General features: G+C 43.7%; 1 protein-coding gene across 1 annotated transcript; it reads left to right on the top strand.

Moving 5' to 3' along the window:
* The first annotated feature begins 1,581 nt into the window (after positions 1–1,581).
* On the top strand, positions 1,582–20,527 carry GINM1 (glycosylated integral membrane protein 1). Its single transcript, XM_074168824.1, has 8 exons — positions 1,582–1,709; positions 9,859–9,918; positions 10,100–10,196; positions 12,882–13,033; positions 14,986–15,142; positions 15,915–16,045; positions 17,531–17,694; positions 19,607–20,527. The coding sequence occupies exons 1-8, from the start codon at positions 1,614–1,616 to the stop codon at positions 19,713–19,715; spliced, it is 966 nt and encodes a 321-aa protein (XP_074024925.1). The 5' UTR covers positions 1,582–1,613; the 3' UTR covers positions 19,716–20,527.
* The last annotated feature ends 3,583 nt before the right edge of the window (positions 20,528–24,110 follow it).

Raw genomic sequence — 24,110 nt, 5'->3', positions numbered from 1 at the left:
TGCAAATGACTGCAAGTACCAACAAGAGCTGCATTCTTGTAGCTGCCGTCGTATCCCCCAAGACTCTTACGTGCCCTTTACGAGATTCAGCAAAATGTCTTGTTGGGGAGCTGACTGACCACGTAGCTTTCTGCCTTGTGAGACCACGCAGTGAACAGACTCTTCGCCTATTTCTTAGTTTACCAAACACAACAGATTTAAAAAAAAATAGCTCAAGGACAGGTCTAAGAGAAACTAGGTAAAGTAGGTGATGACAAAGAGAGGTGGTAGAAATTAAGACGTCAGAGTTTTTCTTCCCTTCTTCCTTTACTGACTTGTGTGATTATGGAGAATTCAGTTATTCAGCTTTATCTATTCTAATCTCTAAAATAGTCCTAACCACTGATAAGAAATGTATTTAGTGATGAAATATTTTAGGTTTTCATGTAATATGTATGAAATACACTTTACAATATACGACTCTCTTAGGCCTCATTCTCCTCTGTCCTGTATCTTGTGCCAGATGTTTATACCAGTGTCTCATGAATGCAAACTGCATATAAAATACTGAGTTTCTGTGGGTTTTATGATTTATATTTGCTATCAACCACGTGGGAGTCAAGGAGCAATATAAAATCGGGCTACAGATCGCTTCAAGGGGACAGCTAATTTATTGCCCTGCCCTGGCTGATATTAAAACCTCCCTGGACAAGCTGTTAAGGTGTTTGCCACCCTTACCATCAGAAAGGTTTTATCTAACAGATAACCGCAATCTTTCCTGTTGCAAATAAAGCACTTTTTGTCTTCATATCCACCGAGGACTTGGAGATCCAGGTTGTTTCCTTTCTCTTTGCCCGAAACATCCATGGTTTTGACTGCCCCTAGGAAGTTCTCCTCCATTTGCTCTTCTCTGCGCTGAAGACCTCCAGCTCTTTATCTTCTGCTTTCTTCCTTCCTGATGGCTCTTTCTGCTCTCTCCTGGAGCACGCTGTCACCTTTAGCTTTCAAGATGCGTTTCCTGACTTGGGGCACTTCCAGCTCAGCCCATGTCATATAGAATCATAGAATCATCTGGGTTGGGAGGGTCCTTTCAGAGCACCGAGTCCAACCATCAGCCTGACACTGCCAAGTCCACCCCTAAACCATGTCCCCCAGCACCACGCCTGCCTGTCTTTTAAACGCCTCCAGGGATGGCGGTTCCACCACTTCCCCGGGCAGCCAGTTCCAACGTTTGACAACCCCTTTGGTGTCACCACCCGGGCCCAGGTGGCCCTTGGTGCCGGCGGCCTCAGGCCACGGAGGCAGCTCGGTTTGAGGAGCGCGCCTCGGCCGCTCCATACAGCGCAGTAACTATTAACATTAGCCATGCGGGTCACTCTCTTTATTATGCAAAGCGCTTCCAGAGGCCGTAATCACCTATTAACGGTAGCGTTACCCCGCAGCGCCTCAACGGGGATCTCCTGCCGGGGGCCGTGCTGCCGAAGGCCGGCCCCCTGCCGCAGAGCGCCCGGAGCTCCCCGGCCCGGCCCGGCCTCCTCCCGCCACCTCCCCCGCTTCCTCCCGGCCCCGCCCCTGCCGCCGCCGCCGCCGCCGCTTGTTGATGTTTCACTTTGTTTTAATTCCCCGGTCGCAAGATGGAGGCGGCGTTGGGTCGGCGAGAGCTGCTGTTGCTGCTGCTGCCGCCGCTGCTGGCCGCCGCGCTGCTGGGCCCGGCCGCGCCGCTGGGACAGGTACCGACGGGGCCGGGGCGCGGCGGGGCCGGTCCCTCTCCTCGTCTCTTTCCCTCAGAGGCGGGGGAGCCGGACCCCGCCGGGGCGCTGGGGCGGGTTGTCCGGGCCGCAGGGCCGGCGGGGCGGCCGCGAGGGGCCCGGCCGCGGGCCGGCGGGGCCGGTGTGAGGGGAGGGCGGTGTGAGGGGGGGGTCCCGGCTATAGCGCTTGTCAGCCTGGGGTCTGTCCCCCCCCCCCCCCCCCGGCTTGGGGTGCTTGACCCGCTGCTCAAGTGCGTTTCGGTCTGAAATCTACAAAAACGGTACAAAGGGATAAAATTGCGCATCGAACTCGGTTTCGGTACGTGCGGTGTTCCCCCCCCCCCCCCAATGATTCATTTATATAGGGTTTGATACGCTGAAATAAATACCTGGCAGGTTGAGGGGGGGGGGAGAAGGCTACCCCTGTGCAATGTAAGTGTATTTATATTGTATTTTTATGCTTGTCTGCCCACATCCTGGTCGTTCAGTGCCTCAGCTCCACGTTTGCTCCTAGTGATGTCTGTACTCTCGAATGGAACCAAGAAGAGGGTTTTGATGTATTGGTGTATTCCAGGGCATTGTGCTCTCTGTTTTTCCATTCCAGTACCTATGCTGTATCTTGGTAAGATTAGTTTCAGGTTAAATTTGGTGGCTTTTTAAAAGGGTGGAAGGAATTTTTTGTCTGGTCCTTAGGAGATCTTCTCAGTGGGAATAAAAAGATGTGCTGTGGTACCAGTGAGCTTTGACCTCTGGAACTGCAGAAGAGAACCTGGGTGCTTCTGTTTGTGCTTGAACCATGACCAACTAAATACATCCTCTAATTGTTACAATCGTGAACTCCAAAGCGTGACATCGCAAAGAGGGAAGAGCTGTGTTGGGTTTGCACTCACTGGTCTTGCCAATGTGAAGTTGCTGTCATGGGAGTAAATTTATTATGGCTTTATTTTTTTCCTCCAGACGGTTTGGTGTTTTGTTGTTGTTGTGTTGTTTTGTTTTTTTTTTTATTTAAGTAAAACCTTTCCAAGACAGCCTGACGGAGGCCCCGCACTGGCACATCCTGTGTTGCACAGCAGGATTCCTGGGCTTACTTCCTGGTTTCTGCTTCGCTGTACGAACATTTGAAGAGAGATCTGCTTAGCTCCGATATCAACATGGGGTTCTAGGTCTTCAGACACCTATAAGAGCGCACGAGTGCTTGAGGTCAGGTGCACTAAAGAGAGCAGAGAGACCTCAGTCCTCTTTGCTTACCCCTCCGAGAAGGGAAAGATTGCCAAAAAGACAAATGGAGTGACGATGGAATATAGACCGATGCTCTTGCTTGCTTCCCGCCCGGAAACTCTCACACTTTCACACCAAAACTTCAACCTAATAGCACTGAAGTTGTTTGTCGCAGCTGGCAATTGTACCAGATGCGGGGGCACATCATCTGTGGCTGCTATCTTGGGATCTGAAAGCATGACTGAGGGCGGCACAGGGCTGCCAGAGCCATCCCGGGGAAGCCAGCTCGGGGTCAGAAATAGAATAGGTGTGTCCTAGGGCGCTAGCAGGGCTTGGCTTAGTTAATTGGGATGTAATGCCTCACGGCATTGCTCTGCCGCTTGTGGGGGTGAGTGTGTCCATTCGTGCCATGCTTCTTAGTTGGTCTGTCAGCTCAGGTTCTGCTAGCTGGAAGAATCTGCACTTTTTTAGCTTTATACTGGTGCGGTGGCCTAAGTATATGCAGAAAAGCTCTTTTAAGAGTCAAAAAGGGAACATATACATTTTTTACTTTAGTATGTTTTCTTTTTAAATCTCAAGCTTAAAGTAAAAACTCGTATTTCCTCCTGCACTACTTCTTTTTCTCCATACAGGATAATTTTTTGACGTAGAAGGAACAATGCATCTTGAGAACGTTTCGAGTAGAAGAATTGCTGGTTTTTGAGCACGAGCTGGTTTGTGGTGGCCTGATAGCAATGGAAGTGCCTGGGCAGCGGGAATAGGCAGAGCGGGAGTACTGCGCGGTCAGGTTGGCTGCAGAAGCCACGAACTTTAATGACAGCGGGCGATGGGGTCGGAATAATCGTGGTCTTTCCTCAGAATGGCTTGGGGCTGCAGGCTGGCTGGGAGCAGGCAGCACCAACACGTTCAGCTTTTCTTTGACTGGATGTGGCTGTGCCCTCTACAGTTCTGTGAGCCCACTGGCAGCATACAACTGGTCGCTTCACATTTTGTAGGTCTTGTACACAGTATTGAAGCTTACCTCCAAGTTGATGGCCATGACGTTACAGAAACCGTAAGGAAGGACTGAGGAAAAAGCCTTGAAACACTGGAATAACGTTTCGTAAGGCTGAAAAGCTTTTGTTCAGCTCTGGAATGTGTACGCCTCCCTTGTTGTGCAATACTCGTCATTTCTTAAATAAGCTGTTTTGAAATCTGGACTTTTTTTTTTTTTAAACATTTGCATGTGTGTTTTGATTTTTAATTTCTTTTCCTGAAATTTGAATGAGCAAAACTGGATTATTGACTGATTGATATTAGGCAAAGTTTAAAAAGAAAAAAAAAAAGAAGGCAGGGAATGATGCAATAAGAGAACTGACCTTCGCATTCAAGTAACTTGTTTTTCTGGTGCAAGGTCAAGAATTAGGTTTTGTGTTTTGGAATATTTTTTTTTTAATGTGCTGATAGGAACTGGCTAAAAGCACAGTGGACTGAATGCTAATGCTGTATTGTTTGCTTACTCTGTTTGCCTCTGGATAATGTAGTTTAGCAGTGTTCTTTCTGAATGGCATACTTGCCTACCACTTTTTTTTTTTTTTTTTTTTTTCAGTTTAGTTGCCTGAAAAACATTGTTTTCAGATTATTTGTTGGCTGCAAGAAACCTCTGTGTGGATGGTGGATGGATTATTTCACAACAGAAGAAAGTAATCTTCACTGCATCAACCATTTGGGGGCATATGCAGTGGGTGTAATGAATTTTAATTGAAGAAACTTGTCGATAGTGGCACGCTGAAATGTTTCCTTCATTGCTTTATGCCCGTTTCTCTATTAACAGCCTGGCACATGTTCTGAACTTTATGCTTGAAAGATCTGACATCATCTTTCTGTGTGTATTTGATTAAAGCAGTATGATGCAACCGTGCCTCGGTGATGTGAGACTAAGTATTCACCTTTAAAACTCTTGATAAAATATTCATAGGATGAGTTGATTTAATAGTGAGAAAGCAAAGGCGATTAATTCTAGCAACATACGTAGGGGAAAGGAAAAGATAAGCAATATTACACTAAGAATCATCTCAAGGCAAGGAAGGAATGTAAGTGTGCTTGTTCAGAAAAGAAAAGTAAAGCGAAAACATGTTAGATTTTTATATTAATAAAGACAGTTCTGGTTTACTTAAACAAATACTGGATTTCATTATCTTACCCCAAATCTTGTCAGGCGGTTTAATAATGCCAAACCTTATCGGAGCAGATCTTGTACTACAGTTTTGTAAAATGTGAGGGGCTAATGATTGTCCTGCATACTTGTCAAGTCAAACTTGTACCACGATTATTTCTTAATTCAGTTATGCCTGATTGCAGTAAAGACTCATAGACTTATCCTACAACATAGCTCTGTTTTGAGTCTGGTGAAAGAATTCTGAGCAGCACAGAATCACAGATCACAGATTGCAAATACGCAGTTACACTATTTGGAGCCAGTTGTCCATGTACGTCCCAGGACTCAAATGGTATGAGTTTGGGTGGTGGTTTTATGTGTCTGTTCAAACACTTTTTTTGCATAATCTCTTTTCAGATTTAGAAAGTTACTAGTTTTGTCTATTTCTTATCTGTTTGGCAGCCTTCATTGGACTTTACGTTTTCCTCTCGCAAACAGGATATCCCAATAGTGCCTGCCTGCATAATCGCTGCGAGGGGATTGTCTGCCTTCCAAGCCTCCGTACAGCTGGCAATCTCGCAAGGCACCGTGCCATCTGTTCCTCGGGCTGCCCGCTCCGCTTCCCACAGCCCTTCTGGAGCAGACAGAGCCTTGTTGGGAGAGCCTCAATAGAGAACAGCTGTGCTTTAAGTGGGTTGGCTGCTAGCGGCTGAGCCTCGATGGCGTTTATATGACTAAGGCAGTTGTGTAGGACTTAGCAGTTGCCCTGTACTGGGAGAAACTCTACGGTGCCCCCCGTCAGGTACCCACTGCCCACGGAAGTAGTTTTCCCCTGATTCTGTAATTGGATCAGTTTGAAGTTCCTATGTGATTAGATCTGTCTTGTGCGGCATTTTTCATAAAAGGCTAATCTTAGGTGAAATGTTCTCTGTACCTTTGTGTGGCACTGGCATGGGGAGTCTTTGAGAATTAATTAATATTCCCTTTCAATTTAGACCAGATGCTTTGGATTCTTTGGGGCCATCTTTTCCCCATCTTGCTCTTCTGCTACTACTGCGATTATAGTGCCCCGGTTAACGCTCCTGGCTTCTGTTGCAGCACGTGATAGAAGAGAAAGGATTGGAAAATGATCACTACCTGCTTATCTCTACTGTTCCAAGTTCACAAAAATTCATTAGTAACATAACAAAGTATTTTCTCTGCTGAAATTAAAGGATGTTTCATAAGTCTGTGAGTCTTCACCCCTACGATTGGAAGGATGGGTATTTGAGTTATCACTGTATGGCTTTGCAGGCCAGGCATTTCATCATGGAAGCGTGGTACAAGAGCTGTTGGCCTGCCCAGTCTGTTTTCCTCCCAGTTTAGCAAGCGTTAACAATGTATGGCTCTCAAGCACTTATTTATTCATGAGCAGATGTCAAGGGGGTGCCAAGCCGGTTTGTGTTCACAGGGGGAATGCTGTGCGTTGCCCATTCCCTGCTGTGGATGAAGGTGGGTCAGCTGGGATGGTAATAGTCCCTTCCTTTTGCCCCCAGCCTTCCTGCCTGGCTTTTTGTTGTCTTTGGCATGCATCTTTTGTGGTTCAAAATCATATAGATTTTGGTGTGGGGTATGTAGGGTCAGGAAGGTTGGCCACAGCAGAACCTATTGAGTTTTGGGTACGGCACTGCAGGAAGGACCAGTGGGAAGCCATGGGAAGACAGCAGTGAGGAACTCGCTCCCAGCTCAGGTAACCCTTCCTTGGAGGCGTTAACAGGAAGACTGAATTGGAGGACTGTTATGTTCCATGGGAAGACATTGTGAAGAGTAATAAACTGCCTGTTCATAAATTGCAACAAGGAAACTTCAGCTTAGACATTAGGAAAACTTTTAATGTTAATGGTAGCTGAGTACTAGAGTAAATAGTTGAGGAGAGTGTGACATTTTTAGACATCACTGTAGAGCTGTAAGGATAAGTCTGTCAGGAATGACATCGATATAGTTGACTCTGACTCTGGAAAAGCTGGTCTTCCTCTGGTCCTTGATGTTTCTTTATCAATTCAGGAATGTTTGGAGCAAGAACAATTGAAAACTGATTATTTTTTAGCACCAAAACTTTTGAGATCTGGTTGAAATGTTTCTTAGCAAGACTGTCATCGAGTCTTGTGAGTCTGCTTCGTGAAGAGCCAAAACAAGAACATATGACAACTCGGGAGAATGGATGTACAGAACATGGGAAATTATCAGTAGAATTTTTTGGATCTGGATGTGAACAGACTGGTCACGGGAATGGCAAGAATGTGAGTTCTCTGTGGCTTATGAACACAAAATTGCAAAAGTCATGGTATAGCCGATGTAGTGGAGTATCTACATCAGCTTAGTTACTGAGTAGCTTTATGAACCTGTGCTGTTCAAGAGATACACCACCGTCTCCCGAGATGATGGTGAGGTCAGGCATCTCCTGAGGAGACGCTGTGAGGACAGGCACACCGTGCAGCAGAGCCGATCCAACAGCTGGTGGCCATCAGAACACATAGCCCGGCTCCCTCCTCCCACCCGTGTTCTTGCATCTTTCGTGCTTGTTTGGCTCTTTCTTGCTTCTTCAGCTGGAGAAAAATAGTCTGGCAAGAAAAGGGAAAGTTGTCCTGCCAATTTAATGAGCTAAATTGGCTCACTGACTTGGCATAAATGAGAGGGAAGGGTGACGTCTGGGAGGGATCGACACTTCAAGTGGCAGAAGCAGCCAGCGGTCAACCTGTCTTAGTTGTCTGCAAGCTAGGATCTATTTTCTGTAACTTTAACAGCATGGCAGTGGTCCACTGAAATACTTCATTCCTTGAACATGTAATATGCTCTTCACGTGCGAGTTTGAAGTACGTACCAGAATTCATGACAGTGCTTGTGGATACTACATCAACCGAATTGATGCTGTTTTGAAGAAAATTAATCACTGTGTATATAACTCACTTTGTAGATCTAATGCTCAATTGTTGAGCGTATCTGTCTTGCCCCATGCCCTCCTCTTTCAAATAAAGCATTTGATTTAAACAAAAAAAGATGTAGGGGGGGGATTTTCCTTTTTTCCAGCAGTTAGAGGCTATCAGTCATTTCCTTTTTCTTGTAATCTCAGTGAGTCACTTTGTAGATGTTGAAAAAAGATTGCAAAATATTTGCTGCGTAAAAATACTCAAATTTCATTTGAGGCTTAAAAACTGGAGGACTGTTAAGATTGCCTGGAAAATCCATTTTTTTCACGCCCTTTGAATTCCCAGAAAACAGAAAAACCCAGGAAGTAATGACACAAAGTTTTGGTAATCTGTTAAACACTTTGAGGGTGTAAAAGGCGTGAGGGTGTACAGCTCTGAATGATAGAGCTAAAAGTTTGGCAGAGAAGAAAGTAAGAAATTTTGAGGAAATTACAGGATGACTGAATAGATTATGTCCTATGATTATATTATTAATTTGGTTTATATTTTCAGTTATAGGCTTCCAGTTCTCTAACTAAATTGGTAATTTTCATTTACTTTGATAGCTGGGATTTAAGTTTTGAAGAAAAGTCAGTATAAACACCTGTTTCCTAGAAGGAGCATCGAGAAAGAGGTTTCTCTTTGGTCTCAGGGGCCAGAGAGTTTTCCTACTGATTTGACAAATGCACCTAAAGCATCAACGACACACTTCAGAAGCTCTCTGTTCATGAATTGGGACTATATTATGCTAGGTAATGTACATGTCAAGTATTTCCTGGCCAAAAATTTAGTGTTTTATAAAAATCCCAAACAAAAATCCTTTTTATGTATTTAAATTTTTATTTATTTATTTTAAATTCTGAGCAAGTTCCAACTTTTTATTGAAACATGACTCACTTCTTAGCTGTTAGTTGTGAAACCATGACTCAAACACAGAGCTAAAGAAGATGCTGAAGGTGTGGAGAAGCTTTCCAGAGGAAAATGAAACTGATTAGAACCATTTAAGGCTCCCAAAAGGCAAATGGGGAGCTTAACATTATTTTTGAAGAGGGGACTCAGGAAAGCAGTGGGGCAATCATTACTTTTGGCTATGTCCAAAGAGGTTTGGCTTTTGTATGTAGGTTTTGTCAGGGCCAGGCCTGGGAGATTTAAGGTCCCATCTGCAAAAGAGCTCCTGAAATTACAAGGGTGAAAGGAGATGACAGAATGAGTGAGTCAATAAATTACAGCAATTAGCGTTTTGAAAGAAGTAAAGCCCTATTGGCTGTGAGTTTGGAGTATCCTGTGTGGCATAACTTGGGAATGATAACCAAAGAAAAGAAATAGGATTACTGCTGACACTGGCAAAAACTGTGTGTTCTTTAGTAGAGGCTAATATGTATTAAATTATACTTCACCTTGAAGACTAAGTGGAGCACTTAAAAAAACACTTACAGAGAGTCTGATTTTTACCTTGTGTTGTCTATTATTTTTCAGCTAATACCAGAGACTTCTTTTCCATTGTGTCCATGTGAAACAAGTTCTGAGACTTGATTATTATTTTACGTTATTTAAAAAAAAACAAACAAACCCAAACCTTTATGCACAAGGGGATGCAATTGTTCTTTTTCATCAATCCTCTTTATTAAAAAGAGGGGAAAAAAACCCAACCCTTACATTGAACAGGTTAAGCGTGTTCCTCTTCTGTCTGCTGGGTAGCCTGGGACTGTGCTCTGGGGTCTGTCTGCACGTTGTCGTTCCATCAGGACGGTGTGTGAAAGCTGCCTGTGGCCTGCAGCGGCTTAATGCACTTCCTCAGAAACTCACATCTCTTCTCCCTCTCGTTTTCCAGGAAACGGTCAGAGTCGATGTCGTGATGCTGAAATCCAGTGGAGAATTTCACAAAGGACAGGTTTGTCCGGTTTTTCTATTTATTCAATGAATTAATATGCAGAGAAAAAAAGTCTGCATGTAGATGCAAATATATTGTTTTGTCTGACATCAGTCAGCGTGGAGTGTGTCCCTCTGAGAGCAGAATTGTCGCAAAGGGCCAGGAACCACGCACTCATTCTGTCTGTCTGTCTGTCTTTCAGGTTGTTTTTAATATCAGCTATGCTAATGGACAGGTATATCTGAATGATTTTCCTATGAAGAGCGGGGTTGCCCACGTAACATGTCAAACAGTAATATGTGAGTATTCTCTTTCCCCCCCGGGGTATTTGGCTTCCCTGTTATCTAGTATCCAAAGTTGAAATGATTGCACGTTCTCACACTCTGCAAACCTGAGCATTGTCGAAGCAAATCATTTCCCAAGGTAGGATAATTGTGCTACTAAAACGGGTGGGAAAACAAATCTTACTGCCTTGTTCTCAAGTCGCATTCGCATGCTTTTATGTAAATGGTCTAATCTGAAATCCAGACTCTCGCCTATCTTTCCAAAAGAATGTTCTGCATGACAAGCTAGACAATGTAAACAGAAGGATGCGACTCCACCCTGCTCATGGCTGTGTCCCTGGGTTGGCTGGCAGACATCCAAAATGAGATTCAATAACAAAAGTATGAATTATTGTTAGGAAGATCTTTTAATTGTCTCATTTTTGTTTCTATTGGACAAACAAGTTTCTGCTGGATCGGATATTATAGCAAAAATACCGTGGTTTTGCTTCTGTCCTGCAATGGTTAATGACTTCAAATTATCTTGAAACTGCTCTTTTTTCCACTGATTCGATGCTACACCTTTTGTAAAAGACCAGAAAGTACTGTGATTTTTTTTTTTTGAGATACACAGAGCATACTGTATAATTAAGTAAACAAGGGCCATTATGCTCATTTGGCTTAAGCTTCTGTTGTATTCAGAATGATCTCTTGATGGATCAGGTGCAGTCAGTCTCCAGATTGGTTTCTGAGGTCATGCTCTCCTTACAATCAGGCATTTACTTAGAAAGTACTAATGCTTTCTCTAAATTGCTTCTCTGAGCCATGACCTTGTTTCTTGAACTTTTCCTCCCCAAGCATAATCAATTATTAATTTGACACTATTTCTTTTCTGGAGAGGGAGAGCAGTAATTCATTTCTCTTTCTGGGGCAATTATGTTCCTATTGCTTCTATTTTTCCTATCCTAGGGTAGAAAAACATGGTGAAGTGTCTTTTTCCTGCTAGATTATTGACTCCAGAAAAACAGATATGGTTTTATGGAACAATTGAGAGATACTGAGCACTGCACTGTAGTTCCTATTAATTTTTGAAATCGTAGTTATATAGCTTGCAGTGACTACAGTTATGAATGTGAATCTGAAACAGTGAGAAAAATACTGGTTTGACCTGGGAGTGAGGAAAACGGAACTCTCTGTCTCTGTGTTTGGGTCTGAGTCCTCAGCACAGTACCTCTCTCTGTTATCTGTAAACTAATGTTTATACTATTTACTCACTACATCCTTGATGATAAATTCAGGTAACTTTTGTAAAAAGCTAAAGGAATATTGAGATACTTGTTACCTGTTAACAGAGGGGAAAGATACTCATGAATGTATGTAAAAAACAAACTTGAGCCAAATATTCTTGAATATTAGCATAGAGACAAAGTCTCCTGGATGGTATTATCTTCACACTGTTGTCAGATTGTGCCTGGGACCTGTATCCCCACTTGCGGTTCCCACAGATGTCAATTTTGGAGTGTCTCATCCCTGTTGAATACAGTGGGGACTGAGCAGCCTGACACATGAAAGGCTGGGACCACAGGGAGCTTTCAGCTGCTTGGCCTCTTTCAGGCTTTGGTCCTTTAACGTATGCTTGCTGCTGTAAGTCAGAAGACATTCACAACCAGGTTAGTGCTCCGGCTCACACCTATAGGGAACCTTTCTAATCTCTTTCTCTCCTTCTGCCACTTTTTTTGCAATGGAAGATACTGCTAAATTGTCCCATGTTGCCTCTTAGGCTCAGCACTGCAAGTGACATAGCACTAGTGGGTTAGAAACAGGGGCCAGTTCAGTCTCAGATCATGCACCTTGCTGTCCTGCATGCTGGAGAGATCTGTCACCTCCACTCCTCCAGCACTTCAGTACTAGCATGCCCCCATCTGTGGTAGAGGCACAGTAGCTGGGAAAAGGATACTAACGCTATGAAAAACCACTGAGGGTGCAAAGGCATCTCTCTGTGTGCTTGTGGAATATGAGGTTGTTGAAATAGCTGAAAGCTTTTGGGTAGGAAGAGAGTTTGAGGCATCACAGTCACATATGAAAACGGGGGGGGAGGCAGAGAAAACACATAGGAGGGAACTGACACTCAACTTGAGTAGTGCATGCAGCGTGCCTGGAAAAGAGAATATTTGTTTCTGTATTGAGAGGAAGGGGAATCAAGATGTTTACACAGGTGGCTGGCTGGGCTGTAGCATTACTCTTAGGAGCTCCTTTGGACAACAACAATAAGAATGCACCAATAGCGAAGCCAAAGAGTGCTGACGTGCAAACCTCGAAGGCAGGGATGCAGTGCTGTTTGCAAGCTCCCTCAGTCTGGGGATCACGCAGCGCTGCTGTCGTCTGCTGTGTAGTATCACGAGACCTGCTCTGAGTTTGAGTTGGTGATATAGCGCTAAAAAATCATGGCATCCGTTTTACCTGTTGCCCAGATCACTGCTGCTTATAATAGCAGTGGCTGGAAGTGTTAAGGACATTAGCATCGTACAGACTTCTGTACCACTGTTCAGGCACCTCTGGTTTGATGCTGGAGGTCCTCTGTAGTTGTGATGACTCTTCCACTCAGATGCTACGTGTGCAAGGGCTTCTGTGTCAGAGGTGCGACTGTTTGCCCCATGGTTGTACGCTGCTTTCTGGCTGGGGTCGTTTCTCTTTGAAAATTGTCACATTGTGTGTTAACAGTGGAGAACGGAAACTTGGAGAACTTACCAGATCAGCAGCGCCTGGGAACCGTCAGTGTTCGCATCATGGTTCACGAGTGGCCTTTGGCATCCAGCTCTGATTTGCAGCTGATTGTCATTCAGGAAGAAGTGACAGAAATTGATGGAAAACAGGTAAAGAAAAAAAAAAAACAACAACCCAATGCTCTGCTTGGTTTTAATTTAGGAGAGGCAAGTAGTTACCAAGGATTAAAAGGTTTACGTGTATCTCGCTGGTGGTTAGATCACAAAGTATATAATCTAATGCTTAGCTAGCACAGTACTGAGGGAGACAATACCAACCTCAGTTGCCTGTATAAATAGCAGGAACGCTTCACGAACAGGCTTCAAGTTTTAATGCTTCTATTCTTCTTTTAATAATTAGTGTTGGATGACTTTCACTTAAGCTTCTTAGATATCATTAACTGTCACATGCTCTTTCAACACATTCATTTATGAAAGCAAAGTCAGACTCACAGGCAATACTGCGTTTACAAAATAATGTACAAAATTAATAAAAAGGGCATGGGCTTGTCCTGAGGCTTTTCCCATCATTTATTCCAAGCTAAGAAAGTGCTTCAAGCTTGTAGCATGGGGAACAGCTTGCAGCAGCAAACTCTTACAGCAGGCGAGCTTGTTGCAAAAGCCCACGCTCCTAAGAGCTTAGCCTTAGAATATTTTGCGTGTAAGATAATGAATTCATATATAATACGAACATGGATTTTGAGATGAACAGGAAAAAACTCACCAAATTCTAACAGTATTTGCATAAATACCAGTGAAAATGAGGGGTTACAATTCTAGCCGAGATTGAAATGTGCAGAACCGAGTTCTCAAAATCACCTACAAGGTAAAGTTATTTTGCCAACCAGAGAGGTTCTGGAGAGAAGATACAGCTGCTGAAGTCAGCAAAAGTGTCAGTTTTTTGTTTCAGTACGTGCCTGCATCTTACATGTAGCCAGGCTCTTTTGAAGCTGCCTTATGTTCTGACGCCTTGATTTTTTTTTTTAAAGGCGAATGATGATAATACCATTGATTCTTAATTAACTGCATGCTCAGCATGTAGTATTTTCTGCAGGGATCTGCATCATGTCAAGATTTTACTCTGTTAATGAAAAATCCCACTGAGAGGTTTGAAGCTTTCCTGGTGAGGTGTTTATTCCACTGTTAGTAGGCCAATACCTCCTGGTTTGGTTCAGTTGTTACCCAGCAGTACTGATGTATGTCAGATCTCAAACTAGACATCCCAACGCATTTCACATTTTCATAGGGACCCGGAAAGAACAACCGGGAATCTAATGCTGTTTCCTTAATTGCTCCTTGAAGTCAAAAAGCTTTCAATCTTTCTCATTAGTTACCAGCTGACAGTAATGAGCATCTATTTCACTGCATTGTTCTGTGCATCTTTGAAGCAAAAGGAGACCCGTTGGTTGGGCTGTGGCTCTGACAGCACGAGTGAAACTATCACATGCTGCATTCCTCTTTTGTAGTTATATTTCTATATATAGCAGGTATAATTATGGTCACAAATGCTGTGGATTCCAGTCAGTTCTTGGCCTCGCAGTGCGGTTATTGAAGTTAATAGGAGTTATGCTGAATGTGTTCTACATAAGCGATGCCTGCAGTGATTATTAAATGAAAGGGTCCAGCGCATCACTGGAAGAGGAGGAAGAAAACTATTCTTTCAGTTGTTGAAAAAAAGCAACGTTACTGTAGAAGCAGAGGTGTCAGTCTTGCCTCAGCAATGCTTTCAATGTTTGCAAGTGCCTTTTCACTACGTACATGCCCTAAAATGCCTCCCTGAAGGAGGATTGTAATGAGCTATGTAGGACTTGGTTAAAAGCCCATGGAGTGGCTACCATGTGCTTTTGCAGTGAGAGAGGGACTCAGTCTGTTCAGCATGTTTTCTAATGTATAGTCTATAGATGTGTGGTAAGTAAAAGCAAAGAATACTAATTCATGTTGTAACATCCTTATGTCTAAATGTCAATGGCTTAGAGTTCTCTGTGATGTATTGGTTTTCTCTGCCAGCCTCCCTCGCTCCTACTTTGAACTCAGTAATATCAACATGTTTGCTTCTCTTGTAGGTTCAGCAGGAAGAAGTAACAGAAATAGATATTTTAGTAAAGGACCTGAGAGTACTTAGACATTCAAACTACACTGTCCCTTTGAAAGAGAGCATGCTGTATTCCATCCCGAGGGACAATGACATGTTATTTACACTTCCCAACCTCTCAGGAAAAGGTATCTCTCTCAGCTGATCTTACACAGTATTTTTAGCCATAGTTGATGCACTGCTTTACAAAGGTGAAAGAATGTCATCATTCCTGTGTTTTACGTAATAAAACAGTTTCTTCATTAACAGGGATGTGTTTTGTTTTATCTGGTTTGGTTTTTGTTGTTTTTTTTTTTTTTGAACACCTAAGTTCAACTCTTCTACATTCTAGGTATCTTGTTTGGTTTCAAATCTGTTCTCCTTTGAAGTACTTGGTACTTGTAAATCTGCAACCCAGACATCTCACAGGAATAAATTTCAATCTGTGCTATCATGGAAGCTTCTCTAGAGCTCCCCCTTTTTCCTGAGACTGAAAGAGAAAACTGGAGAGGAAATACCTGTCTGGGTCACTTCCAAACCAAAGAATAGTTTGATGTCATTAAACTTGAATTAACTTAAAAGCAAGAGATGTTATTTGATGCCTTAATCTGATTTCAGTTTTGTTTAATCAAAAACTCTCAAGGATTGCATAGGAGATGAATATTTTGATCTAGTTAGTCACCTTTTGATCCGGCAACAGCTGAAATTCACAGCTCAGGGCACAGTTAAAGGCTGCACTGCAATGCTGCCTCTGCTTCTTAGCAAGTTCATTACACAAATAAAAGTCAGCCCTTCTGTCTTCTTGCTGTAAACATGTGAGAACTGTACCAGAAGTATAGAAATGTGGCATATCTTTGTTTTCCTGAATAGTGACTTAAATAAAAAGGAAGCCCCCCACTAAATCTATCTTTTCTTCTTCAGATATTCAAGATCCACTGCAAACTACCAGTCAGTACCTCATCCGGCAAGCAGAAACTACAGTAGACGAAGAGACATTACCTGGAAAGTTACCAGAGACCCCTCTTAGGATAGAGCCTCCATCTTCTTATAAGGTAGTTTTGTTGTTTCTCTGTTTGGGTTTTTTTAATTATTAGTGTATTACCTTTAGAGACTGGTCTAAAAGAGAAGTATTTTGTTCCCCCCCTCTGTCTCTTTCCCTGTTTCCCCGGAGATGAAATGCATAGAGCTAGGTGACATTTTAAGAGGAAGAGTTGCAGTAACACGCTGCTGATAGAGCTGAATGTAATTCAGTATTACAGTTTGAGGGAATAGACTTCCCTCCCCATTTTTAGTCCTGTCTACAGAAACACATACAAATATTATGTTTCCCTCCTTTGTGGATGTTTACAGAACAAACCAAACAAACCCAGCATTGTTAGGATTTAGGTAGCGGGTTCTCCTCATGCAAAGACCAAGCACAACATCCATTTAAAGATGGTAAGAAGGTATATAACATTCCTAGACTTTTGTCTTTGGTCTTTTACTGTTAATTTGAAGGAAAAAAAAAAAAAGGCAACATGATATGTAGTAACTCATTTCTGGGAGAACTGCCATTCCTACGTAACCTAGTATTGACTTCTCAGTCTGCTGTTTTGCTGCTTCCTGTTTGTTAACAGAGGCCAGGATTTTGTGTTGTGTGAGGTACCTGACAGTAACTGACTTCCACAGAAGTCTAAGAAATCCCCACAGCCAACCACTAAGAAGAACAGACATTTACAGGCATACTCTAGGAAACCTAAAAAAAGCCCCTTCCTAAATTACCCCTAGCAGTGAGATGTTGTTTGGGGTTTTTTCTTGACTCCAGTAGGAATCAAATGGGTTTCTAAATCCTGCAACGTTCTGACTTCACAGATACTTAACAGCAGCGAGTTGTGATATTTACATTATACCAAGCAAAACATTTATAATAAGTTCAAATTTTGTTTAGCTTTAAACTAGCTCAGAGGCAAGTGCTTACCCCTCTGGAAGATGGGCCGTTGGTCTCACTTGCCGTAAAAACGTCAGTAACTGCTTGAGAAGTTTCAGTTCCAGATTAGGTAGGGATGGGCTTGACAGCTTCCTCTATGGCCTAAAGCAAGGGTTTATAACCCACTGCTGAGGCAGGAGGGCCAAAATAGTAGGCTGAAAGTTAGACAGGCTAGAGAAGGTGCTACCCCTCTCCTGGGCTGTCAGTAACCCTTTCACTGCTGTGCACTGCCATGGTGTCGTAGCTTCTCTCTGCCTAGGCCTAATGGCTCATCCTTCACCTCCTTTGCTCAAGTGTCCTTTAGTTTCCAAAGTGCCTTTCCTTTCAGGGAACTCTGCCAGGACAAGCAGAGAACTAAACCTTCACCCTGTTCCAGACTTGGTAAAAAGAAAGAGGTCTGAGTCACCAATTATTCCATCCTGCTTTTCTGTATGTTTAAGCATACATAAATGTAAAAATATCACCATGAAATATGATTCACCAATAGCTAAAAAAAAAAAAAAAAAAAAAAAAAAATCACACTTGTTATGTTTTGCAACCTGTCTTTTTATTTTTACCTGTTTGGTTGTAGGTGATGTGCCAGTGGGTAGAAGACTTGAGAAAAGGGTTGTGCAGATTCTGGTTTCGATCTTTACCCATCTTCTTCAGTTTCATGGAAGTCATTGTAGTTGGAATTGTTGGAGCAGCTCTTATTCTCAAAGTCTTAAAGGTGATTTTTCCTTCCTGTGAAAACAAGTAAGTAAATTTTGCTATTTTTTTTTCTCTAAGGCAAAACATTAACTAAAATCTATGAAGAAGCAGCCCCATTCTGTAGGAAGATGATGGAAACAATCCAGGGAAAAGGCTGCTGGTAACTTTCCATTCCAAGTGACCGTTGTCACACAGGTGATGACATTGTGTGTCAACACAGGCATTTCAGAGGAACAAGGGCAGATCTTTCATGGGAAGCGTCTTTAGCTTGGCTGTCATACTGCCAAATTTGTATTAAGCCTTCTAAGGACTACATTGTGAGACACCATTAACATAGCTCCAAGAGAATCATAGAATGGTTAGAGTTGGAAGGGACCTTAAAGATCATTGGGGTCCAACCCCCCTGCCATGGGCTGGAGCACTTCCCACTAGATCAGGTTGCTCAAAGCCCCATCCAGCCTGTTCTTGATGATGAAGAGAGGAGGGTAGAAGCTAGAGCTAAACAATTCCAACAACTTTAAGTTTTTTAACACTTCTACTGTGTTGGAGTTGTTACAGTAGTTATGAAAGGCCTCAAATTTGGCTTTGCAAATTGATGCGGGAATTGTGCAAGTGGAGCTACCTCTATAGGCAGCTTACAAGCCATAGCAATGGGTGCTGGCACTGATGGCAAAAGATCATAAGTAAAGTTGATTGACTGCAGATGGCTTTATTCTCTCCATTGGTGTGTCACCAACAACGCTAGTGCTTTTCAGAGAAGCAAGCTAAGAAATCAGGATAGATTTAGTGCTGGAATGGGCAAGTGTGTACATATTAAAGCAACCCAAGTCAGGTCTAGAAGACTTAACCCTTGGAACCGTACGTTCTTTCAGGACAAGTGACTGACAGTCACTTCATCACCTACAGGCACAGCTGGTGACTTCAGATACAACAGACCAGCTGTGCTTCTGAAAGGCCCAGAGTGCAGTTAATTTGTGTATCCACACAGGGGTACCAGTGGCCTTCGTCCTTCCAACAGAGCTAGGAAACGGAGAGCTGGAAAATCAGGAAGGTTGGAAACTGCAGTGACAAGAGAGACTGCTTCCCCCTGACGTTTCACAAAGTGTGCTGTCAGACTAGAGTACTTCTTGTGACTAACTTGTTAGAGCAGAAAAAGTAAAAGAAATACTTTTTACATCCCCCCCCTCCAGCAGTAAGTAGCTTAGTGCTGCCACATGTGACACTTTGAACTAAAGTAGCACTAGGAAAAAAAATTGTAATCCCCATAAACTGTTCAGCAAAGTGTCTGATGGGCTGTCCATGGCAGAGGTCAGTACAGAGCAGAGAAACCAGCCTGCAGTAACTTCTCTTCCAATTGAAGAACGTGGGGCCCGTGCAGGACTTGTCAGAGCATTTCAAGAAATTGTTAACACTGGAAAGATAGTCTTCCTCCCCTCCACGCCCCCCCCCTTAAAAAAACAAACCAAAACCACAAACCCAAACCAAAACCAAACCAAAAACCAAACAGTAATTTTCTTGCTACCTGTATAAAGTGGTCCTATAAAATGTGGTAAAAGTTCAATTTGTTTAATTCAATTGTAAAACTGATAAAACTAGAGGCTTTAGCTTGTCTTAGAGAGTCAGGTGCAGGAGACTGACAAAGCAGCTCCTGACAGCAGACAAAGTAGCCTTCAACTTTAGGCTACTATGAAGTTGAGCACGTAGAGCCTACGCTGCTGATAATTCAGATGCAGAAACCGGGTGAAGGGAGCCCTCTGAAACCACTGCTAGTACATTTTTGGAACCAGTTTTCCATCAAGTTTTCATTCTAGCATCACAAAAGAGGTATTATGTGGGTACTACTCACTTGATGCATTGATTTAAACTAAGTTTGGGAAGTTTAAGAATAAACCTAATTTTTAGAAAACAGAATTGTTTTGTATATTTTTTTCTAATGGCAGGTAATCTTACCTTTCAGAGGCATCCTTCTCCTGGATCAAGTCAGCTTTGTACCTGTGATTACCATCAGCTTGCCTTCAGATCTTCCAGACAGGAAAAATAATTTAGATGAGAAAGCATGTACTTAATGCTGTGTTTATTTTGGAGTTCCTGTTTTTTAAAAACAAATTTTTAGTTGACCTCAAATTTGGCACTTGATCTTAATACCTTGTTTGTTTCCTACTAAGAAAACTAAGTCAATTGATGAATTGGTAAAGGGACACTCAGGCCGAGGCCCAAAGCTGACTTCCCCGTGCCTCTGCGTCAACACGAACATGCAGCCTTTGCAGAAGCTTCAAAATAAAGCAGCTTTCCACCCTGAGGGCGACCATTGGTTTTAACTTCTGTGAAGTCACTTTTCCACACCTCGGACAGGATGCTGGCTGCCTTCGCGCCCATAGATAAGCCAGGTCAGCTATCCTGAACAGGGAGGTGATGAAATTCAGGGTGTCCTGAAGTCTCCAGATAGCATTCTTCAGAAAAGGACGAAGGAGTATCGCAAACATCAGCCGTGCCTGCAAGCCTAAACAGAGCTGCCCAGCCTGGTTTCCACGTCTCTTAGGGTTGAGTGTGCCTTGCAAGGAAAATATCGCCACCAAACATTCGTGTTGCTCAAGCAATTTGACATTTTATATATGCAAAACACAAATTAAAAAGGCAGATTTATATTTCAAGCACTTTACACTTCTGTGGCCCCTTCCACTCCTAAAAATCGTGAGCACTTGTAAACAACGTGCTTTTCGTATGGGTGACAGCCGTACTATGTGAAGCCTCAAAAGGAAAAAAGAAAATTCTACAAAACTCTAGGAAAGTACTGGCTTACTATTGCTGAGTAGGCCCAGTCTGCCCGTGCCGATTTGTACTGTTAACATTTTTCAAATAAACATTGAAATTGTTTATTAGACTGTGTTCCTGTGTGCATCTATGTTCAGTTACGTAAAGCAGCAGTTTGCCAAATGTGTTAAATGCAGGGTACTGCTTGGTTTTTAGCTTTTCATTCTTATTTACACAAATTGTTGGTCAGAAGAATGACTAGAAAAAAAAAAAGGGAGTTTAAGTACCCAGCATTAGACTGAGCACAGTTACCATTTGAGTGAGCAGAATTATCCCTGTTCAGCTTAAGTTGTTATCGTGAGGGAGAAAAATCTAGGATTTCCCCCCCACATAAACACACACCTCTCCCCTTCAGGAAAGGTTATCATAAGTTTACTGAGATCTCTTAAGTTTTTCAGATGCTTGTCCTTACAGCTGGTCTGCGACAGGAACAACTTGAGTTTTCTCACCAAACTGACGACGCTGCGGTGGTAGAAGAAACATTTCTAACACTGACTTTGCCTTGCAAACAGTCCAAACTAAAAACCACCACCCAGCAGCGCAGCGCGGTGTTCGTCGCTCCGAGATAACAAGGACACTGCTCAAACTCCCCCACCCCCCCCTTTTTTTTTTAAATTTCATTTTTTGTTCTAGCACCTTGTGGGTTTGTACTTTGCATTTACTGCCTCAGGCTCAGTGTCATTAGAACTTAGGCAAAGCATTTGATACTGTCCCGCATGAAATCCTGGTCTCAAAATTGGAACGTCATGGGTTCGATGGATGGACCACTCGGTGGATAAGGAACTGGCTGAATGGCTGCACTCAAAGGGTTGTGGTCAATGGCTCAATGTCCAATTGGTGGCCAGTGACGAGTGGAGTTCCTCAGGGGTCGGTACTGGGACCAGTGCTGTTCAACATCTTTGTCGGAGACATGGACAGTGGGATAGAGTGCACCCTCAGCAAGTTTGCCGATGACACCAAGCTCGGTGGCGCGGTCGACACGCTGGAGGGAGGGGATGCCATCCAGAGGGACGTGGACAGGTTTGAGAGATGGGCTCGTGCAAATCGCATGAAGTTCAACCAGGCCAAGTGCAGGGTCCTGCACCTGGGATGTGGCAATCCCAGGCACAAATACAGGTTGGGCGGAGAATGGCTGGAGAGCAGCCCTGAGGAGAAGGACTTGGGGGTGTTGGTGGATGAGAAGCTCAACATGAGCCGGCAGTGCACACTGGCAGCCCAGAAAGCCAACCGCATCCTGGGCTGCGTCAAAAGAAGTGTGGCCAGCAGGTCACGGGAGGTGATTCTACCCCTCTACTCTGTGTTTGTGAGACCCCTCCTGGAATACTGTGTCCAGCTTTGGAGTCCTCAACACAGGAAGGACATGGACCTGTTGGAACGGGTCCAGCAGAGGGCCACGAGGATGATCAGAGGGATGGAACACCTGCCCTATGAAGACAGGCTGAGAGAGCTGGGGTTGCTCAGCCTGGAGAAGAGAAGGCTCCAGGGAGACCTTATAGCAGCCTTCCAATATCTGAAGGGAGCCTACAGGAGAGCTGGAGAGGGACTCTTTGTCAGGAGATGTAGTGACAGGACAAGGGGTAATGCTTTTAAATTGGAAGAGGGGAGATTTAGATTAGATATTAGGAGGAAATTCTTCACTGTGAGGGTGGTGAGGCACTGGAACAGGTTGCCCAGGGAAGCTGTGGATGCCCCATCCCTGGAAGTGTTTAAGGCCAGGCTGGATGGGGCTTTGAGCAACCTGCTCTAGTGGAGGTGTCCCTGCCCGTGGCAGGGGGGTTGGAACTCGATGATCTTTAAGGTCCGTTCCAACTCTAACCATTCTATGATTCTATAAACTTGAATGGCAAACGTTTGGCAGAGGCCCAGCTGAGTGAGGCCAATGGGAGTGAGGATGTGTCACAAGTGGTGGGAGCTTGGGGCAGGTCTGGAACCATGGACCACTGGCGCAGCAGCTCCTCCGCTGACCTGGAATGAGCAGCAGTGACTGACATCCCCAGAGCCCCAGGCAGGGCTTGCCAGGACACTACCACAGGAGAGCTACCATAACGATAACATAACTACATAGGACGAAGGTGATGCTAGAGCTAGAGAGCCGTCTGAATTAAGAATACAATGTAGTGAAAGAAAAACGCATGACAGAGGGGTCACTGTCATCTGTGGCTAAACAGGAAACTGCTAAGACTCTAGCACAGGAACAGTGACTGCACGGACAACAGCAAATCTTCAAACAGTTGTGGACAAACTCCTCTTTACGTGGAAATTAATGTTATTTCCACTTTATGAACACAGCCCTAGCCCCTTCGTTAATATAGTTCAATTAGAAGTGATGTATAAGGCTGAAGTTTAGCTTCTTTGCTAAGAAGAAAAAAAAAAAAAAGAAAAAAGGAGTAGGATGGACACGAAACACAACAGCTCTTCCTGTCTGCACAAGCACAGGATGAATTGCACCACAGCTGGCGATTCGGCAGCTGCCAACATGCGCTCTTTGCATCCCCACCTTGTGAAACCGTAACCCAAGCACCTGCACAGCCACGAGGAGATTTAACTGAACAGCTGCAACAGCCTGAAAAAGTGTCCACGCTGCTTCACAGCTCGGCTGGTTTCCACGAGCTATGTGATCCTCTTCTCTGTTGCGTTCTACAAAGTTACACAGCACAAGGAGAGAAATGCTACCATCAGGTTAACAAAATTAAATTTAAAAACCAGCGCAAATTGAACACAGCAATTGCCAGACAACCAAGTCTTAAAAAGTTAAAGCACTGGTGTTCTGCTTTGGCATGTGCATGGTTTTCCCAAGCCATGAAAGCCTCACCCCTTCCAGAGGAGTGCTACTCTGATCCATTTTGTAAACCAAATTAAAAAACTCATTACCGCAGCTAACACAGTTTGGAAAGGGCAACGGTCCTGCAGGCCAGTCACTGTAGGTCTCATTTCCCCAGGACGTGAGCTGACAAGGGTACGGGTGCCAGCTAGGGAAACAGGCAGGGATGACAAAAACATCAAAACCCCCCACAAACGACCCAAAAAACCCATCTCTGTAGGATGGAGGTTTTTAGGAAAGGCAAGATCTCTTATCTCCTCATGAACTGTGGCTCACACTGCAGCCCTCGTTCCATTTTGCCCTCAGAACATCTCTCTGCCTTTTAAATATGGGGAGTTAAGCAGCACTGGCCCCTCTCTCAGTACAGGAGGTCCACCAGAGGGGGGTGGCACCATCGTGTTCTTCATTCCAAACCAAGATGAACCTCTGAGCTACCAGTTCAGCATCTAGCACTGCTCGCCCCCCTCTATGGTGTTCATTTAGAGTGACCAGGGCTGGTTGAGCTCTACAACTAAAATACTGCTTTTAAAGTGAGGTTTACTTTAGAAGTTCTCAAAATATATCATGCTTTCAGTCTAAATGGCCCCTTTCTGGACAGCTTCCAAGGACTAGCACTTGCCTACTTTCCCTTCATACTCGGGTGGCAGATTGAATATTTTGGTTTGCTTGCAATTAATTGATTTATGTGAAGAAATCTCTTCCTGCAACACAGCTGCCAGCTATACACTCATCCGAGCACGCAAACAGAAAAATAAGTATTAAAAGAACCCACTTCTTCAAAAGACGGCATCATTTTCTTAACTCTGACACGTACCGCTATCCTTTTGAA

Source organism: Numenius arquata, chromosome 2 (genome assembly GCF_964106895.1).
Source record: "Numenius arquata chromosome 2, bNumArq3.hap1.1, whole genome shotgun sequence".
NCBI lineage: Eukaryota > Metazoa > Chordata > Aves > Charadriiformes > Scolopacidae > Numenius > Numenius arquata.
Note: the sequence above shows the minus strand (reverse complement) of the source record. Positions and strands in the feature narration are given on the sequence as shown.